The sequence below is a fragment of the Poecilia mexicana genome, unplaced genomic scaffold, assembly GCF_051168715.1.
Source record: "Poecilia mexicana isolate PSO_F unplaced genomic scaffold, ASM5116871v1 scaffold_15, whole genome shotgun sequence".
Lineage (NCBI taxonomy): Eukaryota > Metazoa > Chordata > Actinopteri > Cyprinodontiformes > Poeciliidae > Poecilia > Poecilia mexicana.
The window spans coordinates 29165270-29181504 of record NW_028263384.1 but is presented as its reverse complement, the minus strand read 5'-3'; the positions used below and the strand labels follow the sequence as shown (position 1 = coordinate 29181504).

The 16235-nt window shown below is 40.8% G+C and overlaps 1 protein-coding gene across 1 annotated transcript in view; it reads right to left on the bottom strand.

Moving 5' to 3' along the window:
* The window catches only part of btaf1 (B-TFIID TATA-box binding protein associated factor 1), a 29578-nt gene that overhangs the window by 3506 nt on the left and 9837 nt on the right, over positions 1-16235 (bottom strand). Inside the window, exons 13-33 of the mRNA XM_015008020.2 lie at positions 14275-14399; positions 14043-14163; positions 13364-13468; positions 12567-12716; positions 10917-11059; positions 10661-10835; positions 9818-10021; positions 8295-8715; positions 6827-7011; positions 6589-6745; positions 6271-6380; positions 5670-5871; positions 4555-4703; positions 4319-4471; positions 3659-3780; positions 3145-3312; positions 2933-3010; positions 2085-2214; positions 1876-2017; positions 1281-1411; positions 474-596 (exon numbers count right to left, since the gene is read on the bottom strand). Coding sequence (XP_014863506.2) covers positions 474-596; positions 1281-1411; positions 1876-2017; positions 2085-2214; positions 2933-3010; positions 3145-3312; positions 3659-3780; positions 4319-4471; positions 4555-4703; positions 5670-5871; positions 6271-6380; positions 6589-6745; positions 6827-7011; positions 8295-8715; positions 9818-10021; positions 10661-10835; positions 10917-11059; positions 12567-12716; positions 13364-13468; positions 14043-14163; positions 14275-14399 — 3294 coding nt within the window. The remainder of the gene's footprint in view (positions 1-473; positions 597-1280; positions 1412-1875; positions 2018-2084; positions 2215-2932; positions 3011-3144; positions 3313-3658; positions 3781-4318; positions 4472-4554; positions 4704-5669; positions 5872-6270; positions 6381-6588; positions 6746-6826; positions 7012-8294; positions 8716-9817; positions 10022-10660; positions 10836-10916; positions 11060-12566; positions 12717-13363; positions 13469-14042; positions 14164-14274; positions 14400-16235) is intronic.

Below are 16235 nucleotides of genomic sequence, written 5' to 3'. Positions count from 1 at the left end.
AAATTTGAAGTTTCAAACATTAACTGGAATTTATTGTGAAAGCAATAAATCAAAATTTTCATGACAATAAATTATAAATACGATTAATTCCCAAACTTAAAAGAAAATGACAAGTTTTGCAGAGTAATGATCTGAAAAGCATGAAAGTCTTTGCAAGAAAACGAATGGAAAGAATCAGTCAAAGAGTGTCTGACGCTGCAAGACTTGAACATCAAAGTTCAAATTCTTAATTAAATTTAAATCTGGACTTTGACTAGACCACTCTCGCATTCAAAAATGTTTTCAAGTTTATATTCAGGTTGGTGAACTTCTACTCCAATGTTTCCTCTGCCTACATCCCCCAGAATGCTGTGCGGTTCTGGATCAGACTCCAGCGAAATGATCAAATTCAATAAAAACGTTTCTTTCTATTGATATTGATCACATGTCTATTACGATAAACAAACCGAAGTTTGCATAAAAAGTGTTGGTACCTGGAAGACGTGACCCGTGGCCTTCAGCTTGGGCTTCTCCTCTTCCTCACTGGAGGCTGCAGAGATGCTGTCCTCCACGCTGGCCTTGGCTCGAGACTTTGCAAAGTCTTCGTAGAGCTGAACCTGATAGAGCATTCAGGTTTTTAACAGATCAGACAAGAAGAGAACAAAAAAGAAAAATGTTACATGTTGAGCATTTAGACAGCAACAGTTCAGAGAAAACGACTGAAAACAAATCCAGGTGAAGAAATGTTAGTCTGTTAAGAAGAGCCAGACATCTGAACGCATCCTTCAGTCCTGATTCCTGCAAAAAAAGGAAGGACAAAGAAAGGAAGGACAGAAGGAAAGAAATAAGGAAGGCAAGAAGGAAAGAAGGTTAGTCAGAAGGAAGGACAAAAAGACAGAAGGAAGGAAGTCAGAAAGGAAGGAAAGCAAAAAAAAGGAAGGAAGGACAGTAGAAAGAAAGGAAGGAAAGCAAGCAGCTGACTTCTTTAAATCCGAGACGTGTAAAGACGTGCAGGACGATTTCGTTTCCCTGCTGGAAACAACCTGAGAACTAATTCATATTTAACTTCCAGGTGTTTTTCTAGCTGATCTGAGAATTTTTGCCCCAAATGGGGCAAAAAGCAGTTTTCTGTTCACTGAAATCCTCAGTCTGGCCTGAAGAGGTCCCCAAATCCCACCCACTGCTATTTTACACATTTCAGCTCCTGCTATCATCTAGAACGGTAGTGCAACATGTCGGACGTCTGTAATTGATTCTATAAGTATTTAAAAGTGAATAACCAACGGAGAGAGCTGATGTACCTGCAGAGGGCTGAGAGTGCAGTAATAGTCCTGGATTATTTTAGGAGGAAGGTCTTGGAGCACATCCTCCTTCATCCTCCTCAGAAGGAACGGCAGGACCTGCCGATGAAGAGCCTCCATGGCGAGGACGCCTGGCAGGAGGAGACGCGCATAAGCAGATTAAAACGGAGAAAATAAAGTTCAATTTTACTCTGAAAAGACAAACTTAAGAGTTTAACTACAACATGCATGACGTCATTCACAATTTCTACATTAAACATTTATAAACAAATTCAGTTTCTAAAGAATAAAACAGAAGGAAGGAAGGAAGGAAGGAAGGAAGGAAGGAAGGAAGGAAGGAAGGAAGGAAGGAAGGAAGGAAGGAAGGAAGGAAGGAAGGAAGGGAGGGAGGGAGGGAGGGAGGGAGGGAGGGAGGGAGGGAGGGAAGAAAGTTAAGGAAACAAGGGAGGGAAGGAAGTAAAGAAGGAAGGCCGGAAGGCATCCTGGCATGTTTAGACGTTTCCTGTTCTCCTCTCCAACCCTTCAGTCATTTCATTCAACCTGAATCATTATTCCAGGCTGTGTTGGACCGTTGCATTCTGGGAACACGACGTACCAGCTTCCTGTTCTCTGGACGAGCTCTTGGCGTCACGGCTGGCCAGGATGGGTTTCCCGTAGCGAGCGGCGAACTGGCGTTCTGTTCCCAGGAAGCCGGGCATCAGGAAGTCGAAGAGCGACCAGAGCTCCAGGACGTTGTTCTGCAGAGGAAGCGTAGGGTTTCAGCGGATCCACCAGGGGGAGCCGACGCTTCCTCTAAGGACTCACCTGGATGGGCGTTCCCGACAGGATGACCCTGAAGTTGGCCGCCAGCTGCTTGATGGCTTTGGACAGTTTGGTTTTCCCATTCTTGATCACATGACCCTCATCCAGGATGCAGTAATTAAATTTTATATTTCTGTTAAAAAATAAAAAACAGAAATTTTGTTATAATGGAACTAAGCCAGGGGTGTCCAAAATGCGGCTCAGGGGCCATTTGTGGCCCTTAGACTATTTTCTGCGGCCCAAACTGCAGTTTAAAAATTATACAAATTTAGATTCAGACGGAGACTTTAGTTTGTAATCAGGGTAAAAATTGACAATTTTCATACACAGGAAAATGTAAAGTACGACAAAGTATTTATCCTTTTATAACCAAGTTTAAACCAAACGGAACTTTTCCTTAAAAGCCAACTTTGCTATAAATCATCTTTTATTCTTTCTTAAACTTGATAGAAGCAAACGTGATAGAAAGTGACTCAAATCCTGTTATTAGTACTGAAATTTATTCAAACCCAAAAGAAACTGAAAAATAGATGCATTTAATACACCAAACATGCTAAATTAGAAGAAGTTGTAAATTTAAGCCAAAAAATAAATTTTGAGAGTAATCTCAGAAATTTTCTAGAAAAAAGAAGAAAATGTCTGAGTAAAATTTACTCCTTTTATTTTAAAGGGATTTTAAAAGTATTTAAAAATCCCTTTAAAGTTTTTGCTCTACAATAAATATCTCTCTACTTTATCTGCTTGATTTTAGGCTGTTTGTTTTAACCTGCAATTTCCTTTGAATCTACAATTTTGGCAAAAAGTTTGGACACTCCTGCTGTACGTAAAGAACAGACTCGGCGGATCCTCACCTAAAAAAGTCGATGTCGTTCCGCACGACATCATAGGAAGCGACTACCAGGTTGTGTTTTTTCACTTGATGCTGCAACCTGAAACGCAGAACCTCAGTTAGTCATCCAAGTGTTTATAGGCTTTATGAAAAAACAGAAACGCTTTCTTTGCTAGTTCAGTCCTGCAGGGTACGTCTGAGTCACGCTCCTGCGGCTAGCTGACTGATGCTCACCGCATTCGCTCCGTGGGGGGCCCGGTGTAGTGCAGCGGGTTGAGGAACTCTTTGGAGCAGAACTTGGCCACTTCGTCCACCCAGTGGCCCGTCAGCGTGGGCGGACACACCACCAGCGAGGGCAGGGGGCTGCAGTCTGCTGCCTTGGTCTTCGCATATTCCTGAGCCCTGAAAAGTACAGAGTTGGCATCAGAGCTTCAAAAACAGACACAAGAAGCATTTTTCATAAATGAATGAAGTTACATTTCAGAGCCGTTACAAAGCTCGGACCTTTATGGGAATTTGTAGCCATGGAAACAGGAGTTGGATGTTTTGTTTACAAGGTTCAGGTGAACTTGAGTGTTTAATCAAACTAGCTTGGTAGAAGCTGTAGTAATTCAGAGAAAGTGTGACGGGAGACTTTAATTCTAACTTTGTTTTCTTTGCAACCAAACCTTTGTTCAGAGCAACAGTTACTTTATCGTGTAACGTTGTTTAACTGCTGTCCTTGATTAAATGAACCTGAAGTGAGCACCTGAGGTACTGATCTCCTGCCAGAATGCAGATGGACTGCAGTGTCTTCCCCAGGCCCATATCGTCACAGAGGATCCCGTGCAGCTTGTATTTGTTCAGGAACGCCAGCCAGTTCACACCATCCTGCAGGACACAGCAGCGAGTTTGTGTCAGTATCAGAGAGGCGTAATCTCCAAACAACCTGATCTACAAAAAGTTAATCTCACTTAGTCTAAAATGTAAAACTCAGATCACAAAGTAACGTAGATTTCATTCGGTTTCTATTCAGCTTCTATTTTTAAATAAAGCATGAATTTGATAAGAAAAAACAAACACAAGGTTCAATATATAATATCCACAAATATTTAGGGAAAGTTTAGTGGAAGGTAAAACTGTAGTAGAGTGAGAAAAATATGCATTTTTTTTACTTTTATGATGCTCCATACATTTCATCAATAGCTGAATAACTGTAGTAATGCTAACGGTACTGGAAACTAACAACAAAGCTAATTTTGGAAAATGACATTTGTAGTTGAAGCTCCTGAACACTGTCCGTTTTATTTCTTATCTAAGTGAGTAAGAAATCACTTTTTTCCTGTTTTTACTTTTTATTTTATATTTGTATTCATTTCAAACCATTTCATTTTTCATCTGCTGCTCAGACGGCTGGCCAACAGCTCACCTGCTGGTACTTCCTGAGCTCGGCTTTAATCGGCACGGGGATCTTATAGTTCTCCAACTTCCTGCCATCCAGCAGCTGCTCCAGAAACTGACGCTCTCTCGCTTTCTGCTGGATCAAGTTGGCCGACATGGCCGGCGGGTCTGGTATTCCTGCCTGCAGATCGATGAAGTAATGTCATAGTTTTCAGTTCTTTTGCCAACAGTAAATATTTAAACTGATAAAACGGGAGAACAAACCTCTAGAGGCAGCAGGCGGATTAACGTAGCGAAGCACTGAGTGGCCATAAAACGAATGCTGTCACTGGGGTCGCTCATGCGGCCCAGAACGGGAACGACCAGCAGCACGATGTAGGGAACGATGTCGACGTCCAGCTGCTCCATCACACCTGGAGCGCGTTGGTTAAGGGAACAAACGTTTCCGAAACAAACGTCAACACTGCGATTAAAGGTTGGTGTGAATCCGATTTTATTGATTAATCCAATGTTTGTTTTTTCAAGGTTTTATTTTTGAAGAATCTGGACTTTTTTCACCAATGTTAGGTTTCCATAGTTCAGTGACGTCAGTGCACCACGGCGGCCATCTTGTTTGATAAGAGTGTTTGACAGCTTCCATTTATGTGGACAAAGATTTTTTTATTATTTAAGACAAAGTTAAAATAAAAAGAATAAAGTCAGATTACCACCAGAGTAACATCGTGACATCAGTGTGTCACAGTAAATTTTTCTGGACGATAAATTGCCCCAGAAGTTATCGCGATAAACGATAAAATTGTTTAGAGGAAAGTTTTAAGTAACATAAATGAATATAAATAAACTTAAAATTTTAATGAACATTTAAAAAGAAAGACATTTTAAATATCCAAAATAAATAGAACTAATTATAAAGTCTCTGTAAACAAAATTGTCCAACAAACAAAGGACAATTTTGAGAGCGAAGCAGCAGACTGAAGACTTTTCTCATCCAATTTTTGGTAGAAAGACAGAAAAAAAATCATGCAAATGTAAATTATTGAGCTCATTTTAATGACCCTGTCATTAACTGATTTATGGCTTATTGTGAGAGGCCTATGTTTAATTTTAAGACATGCATCTGGTAAAATTGTGTCTTTATTCTGCTAATATTATGACTATATTCTCGTAATTAAACAAAAATCCTGAGTCTGGCCCTGATGCTTCGCAATCCAACTTATGATGATTGGAATAAAACCAACTTTCTGAAAATATTTATAATTTAATTATTGGGAAAGAAATAAAAAAAAAATTTGATTAAAATCGAATCAGGTATGAAAAGGTTTATATTTTAGTAAGCAGGGGTTGTTGTAAATGTGGTTGATGGATAAACTGAAGGATACAAGCCAGCGCTTCGATGGCGCCCTCCTGCTTCGTGCAGTCGTCGATAGCAGCTAACCAGTGGAGCACAGACTCCAGGAAACTGTTCATGGTCTCCAGTGTGGCTATCTTACTGAGCACGCCCACGCAGCGCGCGGCCATGTGCCGCACCGCCGTGTACGGGTGCTGCAGGCATGTAAACAAATGAGGTAGGTGTTCCAGTAACTAGGAGGAACAAGAGAGGAGAGGTGAGTGTTTGGAGATATTTGGGTCAAAAACAGCAGCATGTAACTGGGATTGCAGGCAGGTTCTGACTACAGCCTGTTCTCTCTTTAACCGGTTAATGATGGTTCTGGTTGGGCTGTAGATCCACAGGCCGGATCAATGAATCCAGTCTGCTTCCTGGTGGACGGCACGCTTCTGCTAATGCGCTAATTTCTTACTTGGCGCTTTTTCCAACTTTGAAAACATTCAGCGCACTTAGCTTCCACTTAATTAATTTTTGTGACTGTTTTGCTAATTTTCCGTTGAGTTAAAGTTTTGGGAAGAACCGGTTCAAGCGCAGAAGGGGCTCGGTAGCATCACGAAGCCACTACAGGAGAGAGAATGAACCATCGGTCTTACCAAAGGTCGAAGTTCGGCCGCCATGGCTCCAGCCATGACTTCCAGAACTTGCAGAGAGTGGACCAATTCCTGAGCTGCCGCATCGCCTCTCTCCAGCTGGGCCTGCCTGTCTAAAACACACGCAGGACACACACACACTGGTTCAGAAGCACAAATACTGAAACAACCTGGAGTTTACTGCTGAAAACTGGACAAAACAAAACAGAGGATTTACTTCCTGAAGGCCTAAAATCTGGAACTTGCATTATTATGAAGTTACCAACATATTACTAATATATAAGTTTATTGCAATAACTCTATTGCAAATGGCCGACGTACCGATGCAGAAGTTCTCCTTGGTGACCGCCTTCAACGGTCCCACCGTGTTTTCCCAGAGGTACGGCAGACTCCTGTTGAGGTCCGCACCAAAGTGCTTAGCAACGGTCGTTAGGGCAAACTCCGCTCCCCGTCTTTGAACAAGAAACTGCTTCTTGCTCTTTAAGAAGAGAAGAAAAAAACTGTTCACAGGGAATCTGCTGCCGAAGAAGCGTGTGAGGAAACGTGCGTCCATCTTTACCTCGTCGTTATCGGAGCTTATCGTGCTGCCAGGAGGAAGCTCCATCACCGGGGCTTTTGGCGCCTTCGGTGTCGGACCTCTTTTGCTTGTAATTGCAAACGCGGCCCGTTGGTGGCGGTACAGAGTGATGATGCCCTGGGTTTTGTTCACTACGTGATGCATGCCATCTCTTTCCAGCCCACCTCCTTAGACATTGAGACAAGGAAATGCTGCACATTAAAGCTGAAGTAGGTAACTTTTATAAAAGAAATGATATTTATGAGACATTTAATCTCTGATAATCTCCCAGTGCTAACTAGAAATAACCAATCAATGAGTCTCTTGGATGCCAGAAAAAATCTTTTGTTCAGATAGTCTGAATGCCGCATTTGGGATTAGACAAATGTTAGCGACAGAAGGGGAATCGATAAAAATTTGTAGAGGTTTGGTTTTTGTTTTATTCATTTGTTAAAGATACAAAATTCAGATGAAGAAAATTAAATATAGATATGCGACTCTGGAAAATAAGATTGAAGAAAACTTGGTGTGTGGAAATGAAATTGTGTTTTTTCCTCTTTTTGTTAGTCTTCTTATCCGTTTGGTCATTTACTTCTGATCTAAATGTTTGAATCAAATGTTCATTCATTTACGTACCATTAGAATCCAGGCAAACTTGGACTGTATGTGTGTGAATTATCTCTCTATTATTAAGAATATAACAAATGTATTACTATTCAAATAAAAAATGTTTTAAAAAAAGAACTAATTATATCCAGGAGGTGGGTCTTAGCGCTGTCAATCATCCTCCATGTGGCGCTGATCTCTGCAGAACTTGTTGTGAATGCTAAGACTAGTTAGCATAGCCACTAATGGCAGCAGATAAGCAGTTTTCCTGTAACCATGTGTACATGAGGATGATTGACAGCACTAAGCTCCTCCTCCTGGCTCTGATTGGTTGATTTTGGTCAGGAGCAGACAGCAATAGGAAGGGGGATGTGGAAGAGATCGATATTTTCCCAGATTATCTGGTTCATATTAACCCTTCCAGCCCGTCAGTGACAACACAGCCAAATTTTAATACCATAGCTCTGCCACACTTTGCGCTATCAAAAAAATTCAAACGTTTTCTGAAAGGGGAGACGTTGCGCAGCTGATATCTGGTTGTTGAAGTAATTTCACTCCCACCGTAGCAGGGAGTGAAATTAATCTGAGGGGCATGCTTTTAATAGACAGTAAATGGCATAAATAACTTTCTAGATATTGAGCGTTCCAGTTATGAAAAAAAATGGACAAATATATTTACTCACAGAATGTTTAAAGAACTTTGTACAATTAAAATAAGCAAAAATATCCAACTGGAGATTTGAAACTATGATTGAAAGGGTTAAACTGTTGCAACATGGTGACAGTTTTAACAAAAACATGTTCTTTATAAAGGTCCCATACTGCAGCTTTAATGTTCCGATTATTGTAGTTGATCTCTCCAAACCTTTAGCCTGTTCCTGCGCTGTGGGTACGGGACAAGCGGACGAGGGCGTGGCCGAGGGGTCCATGCACGCCGAAGCGCAGAGGTTTTTGATGATCTTTGGGTTGGGGCACGGCGAGCGTACGGCGCACTGCTGCAGCAGCTTGGCTATGAACGAAGCGGCGTAACTCTGGATCAGGGTGTTCTCCTCCTTCTTGACCGTCTCCATGAGCGGCCGCACCAGAGGGTTGAGCTTGTCGGGAAGCACTTCCAGGTTGATGGCGGCGCAGGCGGTGAACATGTGGACGCGCAGATGCAGCTGCTGCCACTCCGTGTTGGTCTCCATCACCGTAGACTGGGCTTGCTGTCGTTTGCTCTCCAGCGCCAGCCACTGCTTGGACTTCACGTTCAGACCTGCCGTCGTCTCAGTGAAGATGGTGGTAACCTAGGCAACGAGAAAGACGAAGTTTTATTTTCACAGAGACAAACTGGATTAATGTAGCACTTTCTATCCACAAAACAGAGTTAACATGATTATCAAAGCTAACTGAGCTGCTTGGCTAATCTATTTGGTTAGCACCTTCATACATTGGAAATTTAAGAGATTTGCAGGAAAATTAGTAATAAAAAAACCCCCATAAAACATAAAACCAAACATCAAAAAGGAAAAGAATCATTAGCATAAAAGCTTAACAAAAATGGCTACAACAGTGTCACACCGTTAGCTTGTAGCTTTAGCATAACTAGCATGTGGCATCATTTGACATTTCCAAGCCTCATAGACAGACCAACTGGGAATAAGGCTTTTGGTTTTAACTTGTCAGCTAAAGATACACGTCAAAAACTGATTTATTTTCATCTGATGATAGAAATGAAGCTTTTTTTCTGTCTTGTCTCGCCGTGTTAGCAGAGCTTCAACCGTACAGCAGCTGCTCATTGGAGAATGAAGGAGTTGAGTTTGTTATAGCGGCGCTGCTGCCAGAAGAAATTCAACTGCAATTTGTGCAAATAAGAATGGATCATTTGATACAAATTTTTATGCAAATTAGTATCTTTTAGTATTGATTATAATGAGATACGAGTCACTTTGACAATCCTAAGCCATGTGGCAAAGGCTATTTTTCTGCATTGAGCAAAAGAAAATTCTGACCCTCACACACATAATGATATTTTTAAACACCCTCATCAGCATATTTAAAAAGAGGAAGATGTTAAATAAAAAATGGAGCCTTGAGGAACATGAGGCATGATTTTTTTTTTTTTTTTTTGCCCAAATTTGTAATCACAAAAATAACTCGTCTGCAGAAATCTGAACTAATTTACAACAAAACCAGAAAATTTTATTACTTCCGTTTTCAGGGCTTGTGGAAAATTACCGGAGTGAAGAGAAGAATTAATATCTGGAATATTTCAGACACAAAACAGCAAAAGCTTAGTGATTTTATAATGACTAACTGAATGTTTTCCAACTCCTGATGAACTGTGTGTAATTTGGTTCAGGAGTCTCTCAGGTTTCTGCATGAAGGAGACGTTAAATGCAGGTTTACCAGTTCGTTGGCTTGGTCTATGGTGAAAACGCTGCTGTTGAGGCGATCTTGAAGGTCTATGTGAACTTCAGCAAGCAACGAAATGAGCTGCTTGCATTCGTTCTGCATGCGCGTGAAAGGAATGGCGATCTCGTCGTAGTACAGCTGCTCGGTGAGGACGGCCAGAAGCCGCGGCTGCACCATGGACGACACTATCTGGCAATCCTGGGAAGATTCAGACACAGTTTGAGGTCAAGTCTAACTGGCTCCAATCAATCAAGGTCGACCAATAAAGTTTATTTGTATAGTACAAAGTGCTTTACATCATAAAAACATAAAGTTTAAGAACATGCAGTCAACAATTGAAGGATTACATTTTGTCAAATGCTGTCATCACACATCGAAATGTTGATTGTTTTATTTATTATGGTTCAACAGCAACTCTAAACAGGTGGTTTTTTAGTCTAGATTTAAAGGAACTCTGTTTCGGCTGTTTTCAGTTTTCTGGAAGTTTGTTCCCTGCAAAAACACAAAATCTTACCAAGTATTTTTTGTCTAGTTTCTGGTGCAAATATCTTAATTCAAGTTTACTAAGACATTTGAACTAAAAACAAGTCTAAAAATACTTGGTAAGATTTGGTGTTTTTGCAGTGTTCCAGCTTTGTGGTGCAGAGAAGCTGAATGCTGAGGTTGTTAAAACAGCAGCAGATCTTTAACCCGATCAGTGATTTATAAACTAACAGTATTTCAAAGTCTGTTCTCTGAGCTACTGGGAGCCGGAGGAAAGACCTAAAAGTTGGCATGATGTGCTGCATGTTCCTGGTTTTAGTCTGAATCAGCTGCTCTGAAATGCTGGACATTTACCTTCTGCAGTGCAGCCCACTCACAGAGAACCAGAGCCACAGCTATCCGTTGCAGGGCTGATTTGGAGTTGAGGTGGAAGAGCAACAGCTGGCCCAAAGACTCGGCTGGCCGGATCTCCTGGGATGCGCCGTTAAGCTGAGGGTCACAGATGCACCTACACAGAGCTCCCAGCAACCTAACATAGAACAACATGAATAACTCTAAGAAGAAAGTCAAAAGTCAATCTGAAGATCCAAATAAAGCTTTTAAAACGTACCTGGCGGCCATGAGTCTGGCACGGACCACCACGTAATCCCTGGTCAACGGATCGTCTGCTACAGTCTCAGCCCCGGCGATGTACTGCTGGACCGTTTCCTTCACCTGATTGTTTCCTAGCCGAGCCTTTGCTCCAGTCTTATCCTGAAGCATCAATATAAATACACAGCTTTACCTTACAGAATAAATAAAAAACTACATCAGGCCACAAATGTTGAGGATGAACTTTCAGAAGCATACACTTATGATCTTAAAAAAGATTTGTGTTTTCAAAGTTTACTGAATGTTTAGGGTTAGGGTTACCCTAACCCTATGCATTACTGCAATAAATAAAGGTTTAAAGGAGGGGGTACCATTATGATGTAATCCTATATACCGTATTTTCCGTATTATAAGGCACATTGAACGTGATTTGTTCCGTACTCTACAAATGTGGATGTGTAATAATAAACATCTGGTCCCAGAGTACTTTATATAGTAGGCTGCCCCAGTCATTGTTTCACTCACAGTGTTGGTGTTGCGATATTGTGCCCAACTGCATTCTGGGTAACCACAGACCAACCGACACACTGCCGCCGCAGTCTCTGTCTCTCCCCCCGGCTTTAAATGTATAGGGGCTGGTTCCTTGGTAACCCTAGCCAAAGCACCACGGATGAATGTCTAAAGCCACTTTGTTGACATAAAGAATGTCAACAAAACAGTCCGACTCCGGTCGGCGAGGAGAGCCTTCCTGGGCCGGGGCGTGGCCGGACGATGGTCACCCTTCTCCGTTCGCGCACAGCATGTTGGTGGAGAACGTGGTGCTAAATGACCTGCAGACGACCTGATTATAGACGGTCGGTAGGTAGATAGGTCAGTCAAACTTTATTAACAAACCAGCGTTCTGACAGCTATCCCAGCATGCACCACGCGCTTCTACGGGTGAAAATGAAGTCGGCGGCTGCTTACCGTAGTTACTAGACCTGTTGTGGCTCAATATTGGTCCATATACAAGGCGCACCGTATTATAAGGTGCACCGTATTATAAGGTGCACCGTATTATAAGGCGCACCGTATTATAAGGCGCACCGTATTATAAGGTGCACCGTCAGCCTTTGAGGAAATTGAAGGTTTTTAGGTGCGCCTTATAGTGCGGAAAATACGGTAATAAATAAGTTATCAGTAAATCTTCAGTCAACTTTCAGATTCTTGATTAATGCAGTATATTCATTTATAGGCAAGAGTATCACCAACATTAGCTGTAGTAGTAAGACTGAAGTCATGTTGTTGAATTGTTCCACACACACAAAAACTAATTATAAATGAAAAAAATATATGTAAACACACACACCACTTCTATGAACATTACAAGTTGATGTTTTCAGACCGGCTGGAATCATTTTAAACTGGCAGCTCCTTTGGTTTGAATACACAGACCACATTTCCCATTCAATTCAAGTAATTTGTTTGTCACCTAGCAACCACTGAAGTTTATTGCTGCACCTTCAGGTCAAACATATCAACCTTAGTCCCAATAAATAAATCAGCATCATCTGATTTTTTAGAAATGGCCAGAAACTCTCCCAAATATCCAGCACAAGGAATGAATCACGTCCGCCCACAGCTCTGTGTAGGAGACGGATGGAAGGAGAGCAGATGAAAAGCGCGTTACCTTGGAGCGGGCCTTCACCTCCAGCAGCATGTTCAGGTCTATGGGGATGTGAGAGGCCTGCATCATCAGGCAGAGCCAGGCGCCCATCCAAGGACAGCTGGCTGCCACCACGAACTGCTGGGGGACCTGAGACAGCAGCTCCATCCACACCTGCACACAGGTCACATAACGGTACTTCCAGAACCAAACCTCTATGCTTTAAGACCGATTCTCAAATTCAGGCATCAGTACTTTCAATATTTAATGCTGCGTTCACAAAAAACGCGTTTCGCGAATCAAAAACATGTTGGAAGTTGGAAGCTTGTGCAAATTGCTCTAGACGCACTTTGGGAGGAGCCGTTGTTTTCTGTTGCTGGTCTGTTTGTACAATGGCGGATGAAATTGAGAGAGTGACACCAAAATATTACGTAGTGATCAAAACAGAGGCTCAGACGTCTTTGCTGAACATTTTGTGTTCAGTTTCTACTGATCAAACAACAATTACGACAATAACAGCACGATGCGCAGTTTCTCCTTGTTACTTTGAACAGCAGCAAATGAAATATTGAGATTATCTGGGTTTTATTTACTGAAATCAACAGGATGTTGTCGTTGGGCGATGGTTTGAATTTACCAGGTGGTTCAGAGGTGTTGTGAGCTTTACAGGCAAATTAAGAGTTCAATTCAATTTTACCAGCTTCAGTTTTAATCAGTATGGATTAGAAGAGATATCAGGGGTACTGAAAAATCCTCACTGCACATGTTAAATATATTTCTTTTCTGAAAAGAAGAGTACGCCTTTAGCTATTGCAGCTAACCTTCTGAATGAGCTCCAGTATTTCGTCGTTGCTCTCCAGTATGCAGGACTGGAAGATGTGCCGCAACATATCTTGTAAAATGGGGTTTATCCAAATCGCACAACTCTGAAGGGACAGAAAAAGGAAAAAATAATGTTATCAATAACTTATCAAATCATTCTATTTTAACTCCAGTGGGCTGTTTTACATTTACATCCCTTTTTCTGATTAGGGCTGAACTAGCCATTTCATTAATAAATGTTTCTATTATTAATCAATTAGTATAGTAGATTCATCTGATGAAAATGAAAAAATGGACACAGTTTGCAGCTTTTTCATTTAACCATGTAAGCCGTTTTTATACATTAAACAATTTAATAAATTATTTATTTAAATAAAATACATTTTATTGCCTAAAATGCAGCAACATGTCAATCATTTGTAGAAAATGATGCACCTGCAGATAAACAAAAAAATAAAATAATTCAGTAGATCTGGGTAGAAAATATTTACAGATGAATTTATTTTTTATGTTAAATGCAAACTTTATATATTATTTATACATTTTTAGCTTAATAACTGCTCTGGTATGTTTTCACTTCAGCAAATGACTTTCTTTAGGCTGCATGTTCCAGTTAACGATTAATCGATCCATCATGATTAATCAGTTCTAGTTCTGATAGTTTGTGGATGCAGTTACCTCGTCAGCTTTAGACAGCAGCGTGAAAAGCGTTTCCAGCGCCGCCTTTCTTACGGATGATATGGTGTGTCTTAAAAACGGCCAGACGCGAGGAACCAGGACAGTCAGTGACTGCTCCATGCTGCAGCAAAAACAGGAAATAGACTGTCTTAATAGAAACCAAGCAGGAAGGGATGAACTGGTCACAAGCCAACAGTCAGCTGCATTTGAGATGCCGATATGAGAAGCTGACCTGCACTGCCGGACGTGAGGAAAGGTCAGCAGCAAAGACAGCAGCGTCATAATGCTGTTGGTGGAAGCGGTGAGGTCGTCCAGGTCCAGGAGTGCATCCCATAGTGTGTTTACAATAAAAGGAACCTGCATGACAGCAGCGGTGCATCAAAACATCACAAAGACTAATGCTACCAGGGCCTTCAGCTCAGACCCTGCTGGGACAAATGGCTGCAGGTGAAATGCAGCTTTACGACGCTCTGCTCTGAGCCAGGATGATGATGATGATGTCACTTCATGGCTTTGACTTGCTTCTCCATCACTGTTAGCCTTTCTACCATAAAGTAGATCTTATTGAGAAATTGTCCTACAAATATTTGGGATTTGGTTGGATGAAAGCTGAAAGTTCACTTGGGATGAAAATGTCTTAAATGAGGAAAAAAAAATAGCAAACTTCATTTTTTAGCATTTATTATGGTGACATTTATTTTGCCTTGTTCACACAGCAAGATAATTAAGCAGATTTTCCAGTAATGACGATCTTAAGGATGTTTTGATTATCATGATAGCTGTAGTGTTAAGAGCAGCACTGCCTTAACACACTTTTACTCAAGTAAAGTAATAAGTAGCCATTTAAGAATATTACTCGGGAGGGGGGGGAGTATTTGGTAAAAAGGCGGACAAATTGTAAAGTAACTGATCAAAACGTCAATAATTTAATATTTAAAAATTAAACAGACCAAAATCTAAAGCTGTGTGGAAATTTTGGTATTTTACAGATCAAAATGAAAATTATTCATATAGACATTATAAAATAGAAAAATAAGAGAAAAGAAACATTTTTGCATATGAATTTCTTTAAGTGTAAGAAATTCACTGAAATAAATTCTGGAGACGTTTTGCTTAAAACAAGTTTATTCATTCAGTGAAGTATATCTAGAAATTTTAATCCAGAGTAGCGATACTTCATAATAAAATTACTTCAGTAAAAATACAGCGCAGTAAAAATACTCTAGTACATTTTTTTCTAAATCGTTGCTAAGGTAAATGTAACTAGTTACTATCCCAGTCTGGTTGAGACTGATCTAGTTCACCTGGAAGGACATCAGGACTGATCTGATCTCAAATTGGAGAAATTTATTCAGCATGTTGGATTGTTTTGGTATCACAACATGTGGAAAGGAAGCGAAACGGAAACATGGAGGGGAATATAAATCACAGACGACAAAACGACTGCCCAGGCAACCCAGAAAGTCCGTCAGACGTCAGAGGCGTCTTTTTGTTTCGTTTTCCCCTCAGTTAAAAATAGTCCACAAACTATCGCCGCCGCTTCTTCCTCGTCGGACATGTTTGTTTACTCTGAACTCGTGTTTTGTGAAATTTCCAGTCAGAGGTTTGAATGTTGGCGAGTGAAAACTGTCCGTGTGGCTCATTGCCACAAACTGTACGGCCAAACCTGTTAGATCTACGATCAGGTTTGAAAATAAACAACCTTAAAATCCAAGGCATTCATTAAAGCTGAGAGTTGTTTTCTTTCACTCTTACTCTTAAACGGGAACTTGCACCTGCTTCACTTTGACGATTTATTTCTTCATGTACTTTTACATTCTTGTCAAACGTCTTGCAACATCGTCCCTTTTTTGGTGAAAAAGATCTTTGGACTTCCTGGCTAAATGTTAATCTTGGTTTGGTTTTTTTGGTTGGGTCTATTTTTAGTGCAGCTGCTTAAAATTTCAATGTTGTGGTAAAACCTCAAACTTTCATCACTTTTGAACAGCAAGTCTAAAAACCCGATTTTAGAGAATAAACCACAGATGCTCCAGTTGTGTAAGAGCTGTTCATCTCTTTCAAACATCACTACCGGAAAAGATTGTGCACAGTTTAACAGAAATGGTGCAATTCTGCATTACCCAACAGCTCTAAATTAATGGCTTTACAGCTAAAAGGACGTCTGCTCAAATTTACGAGCATGCCGAGTTAATT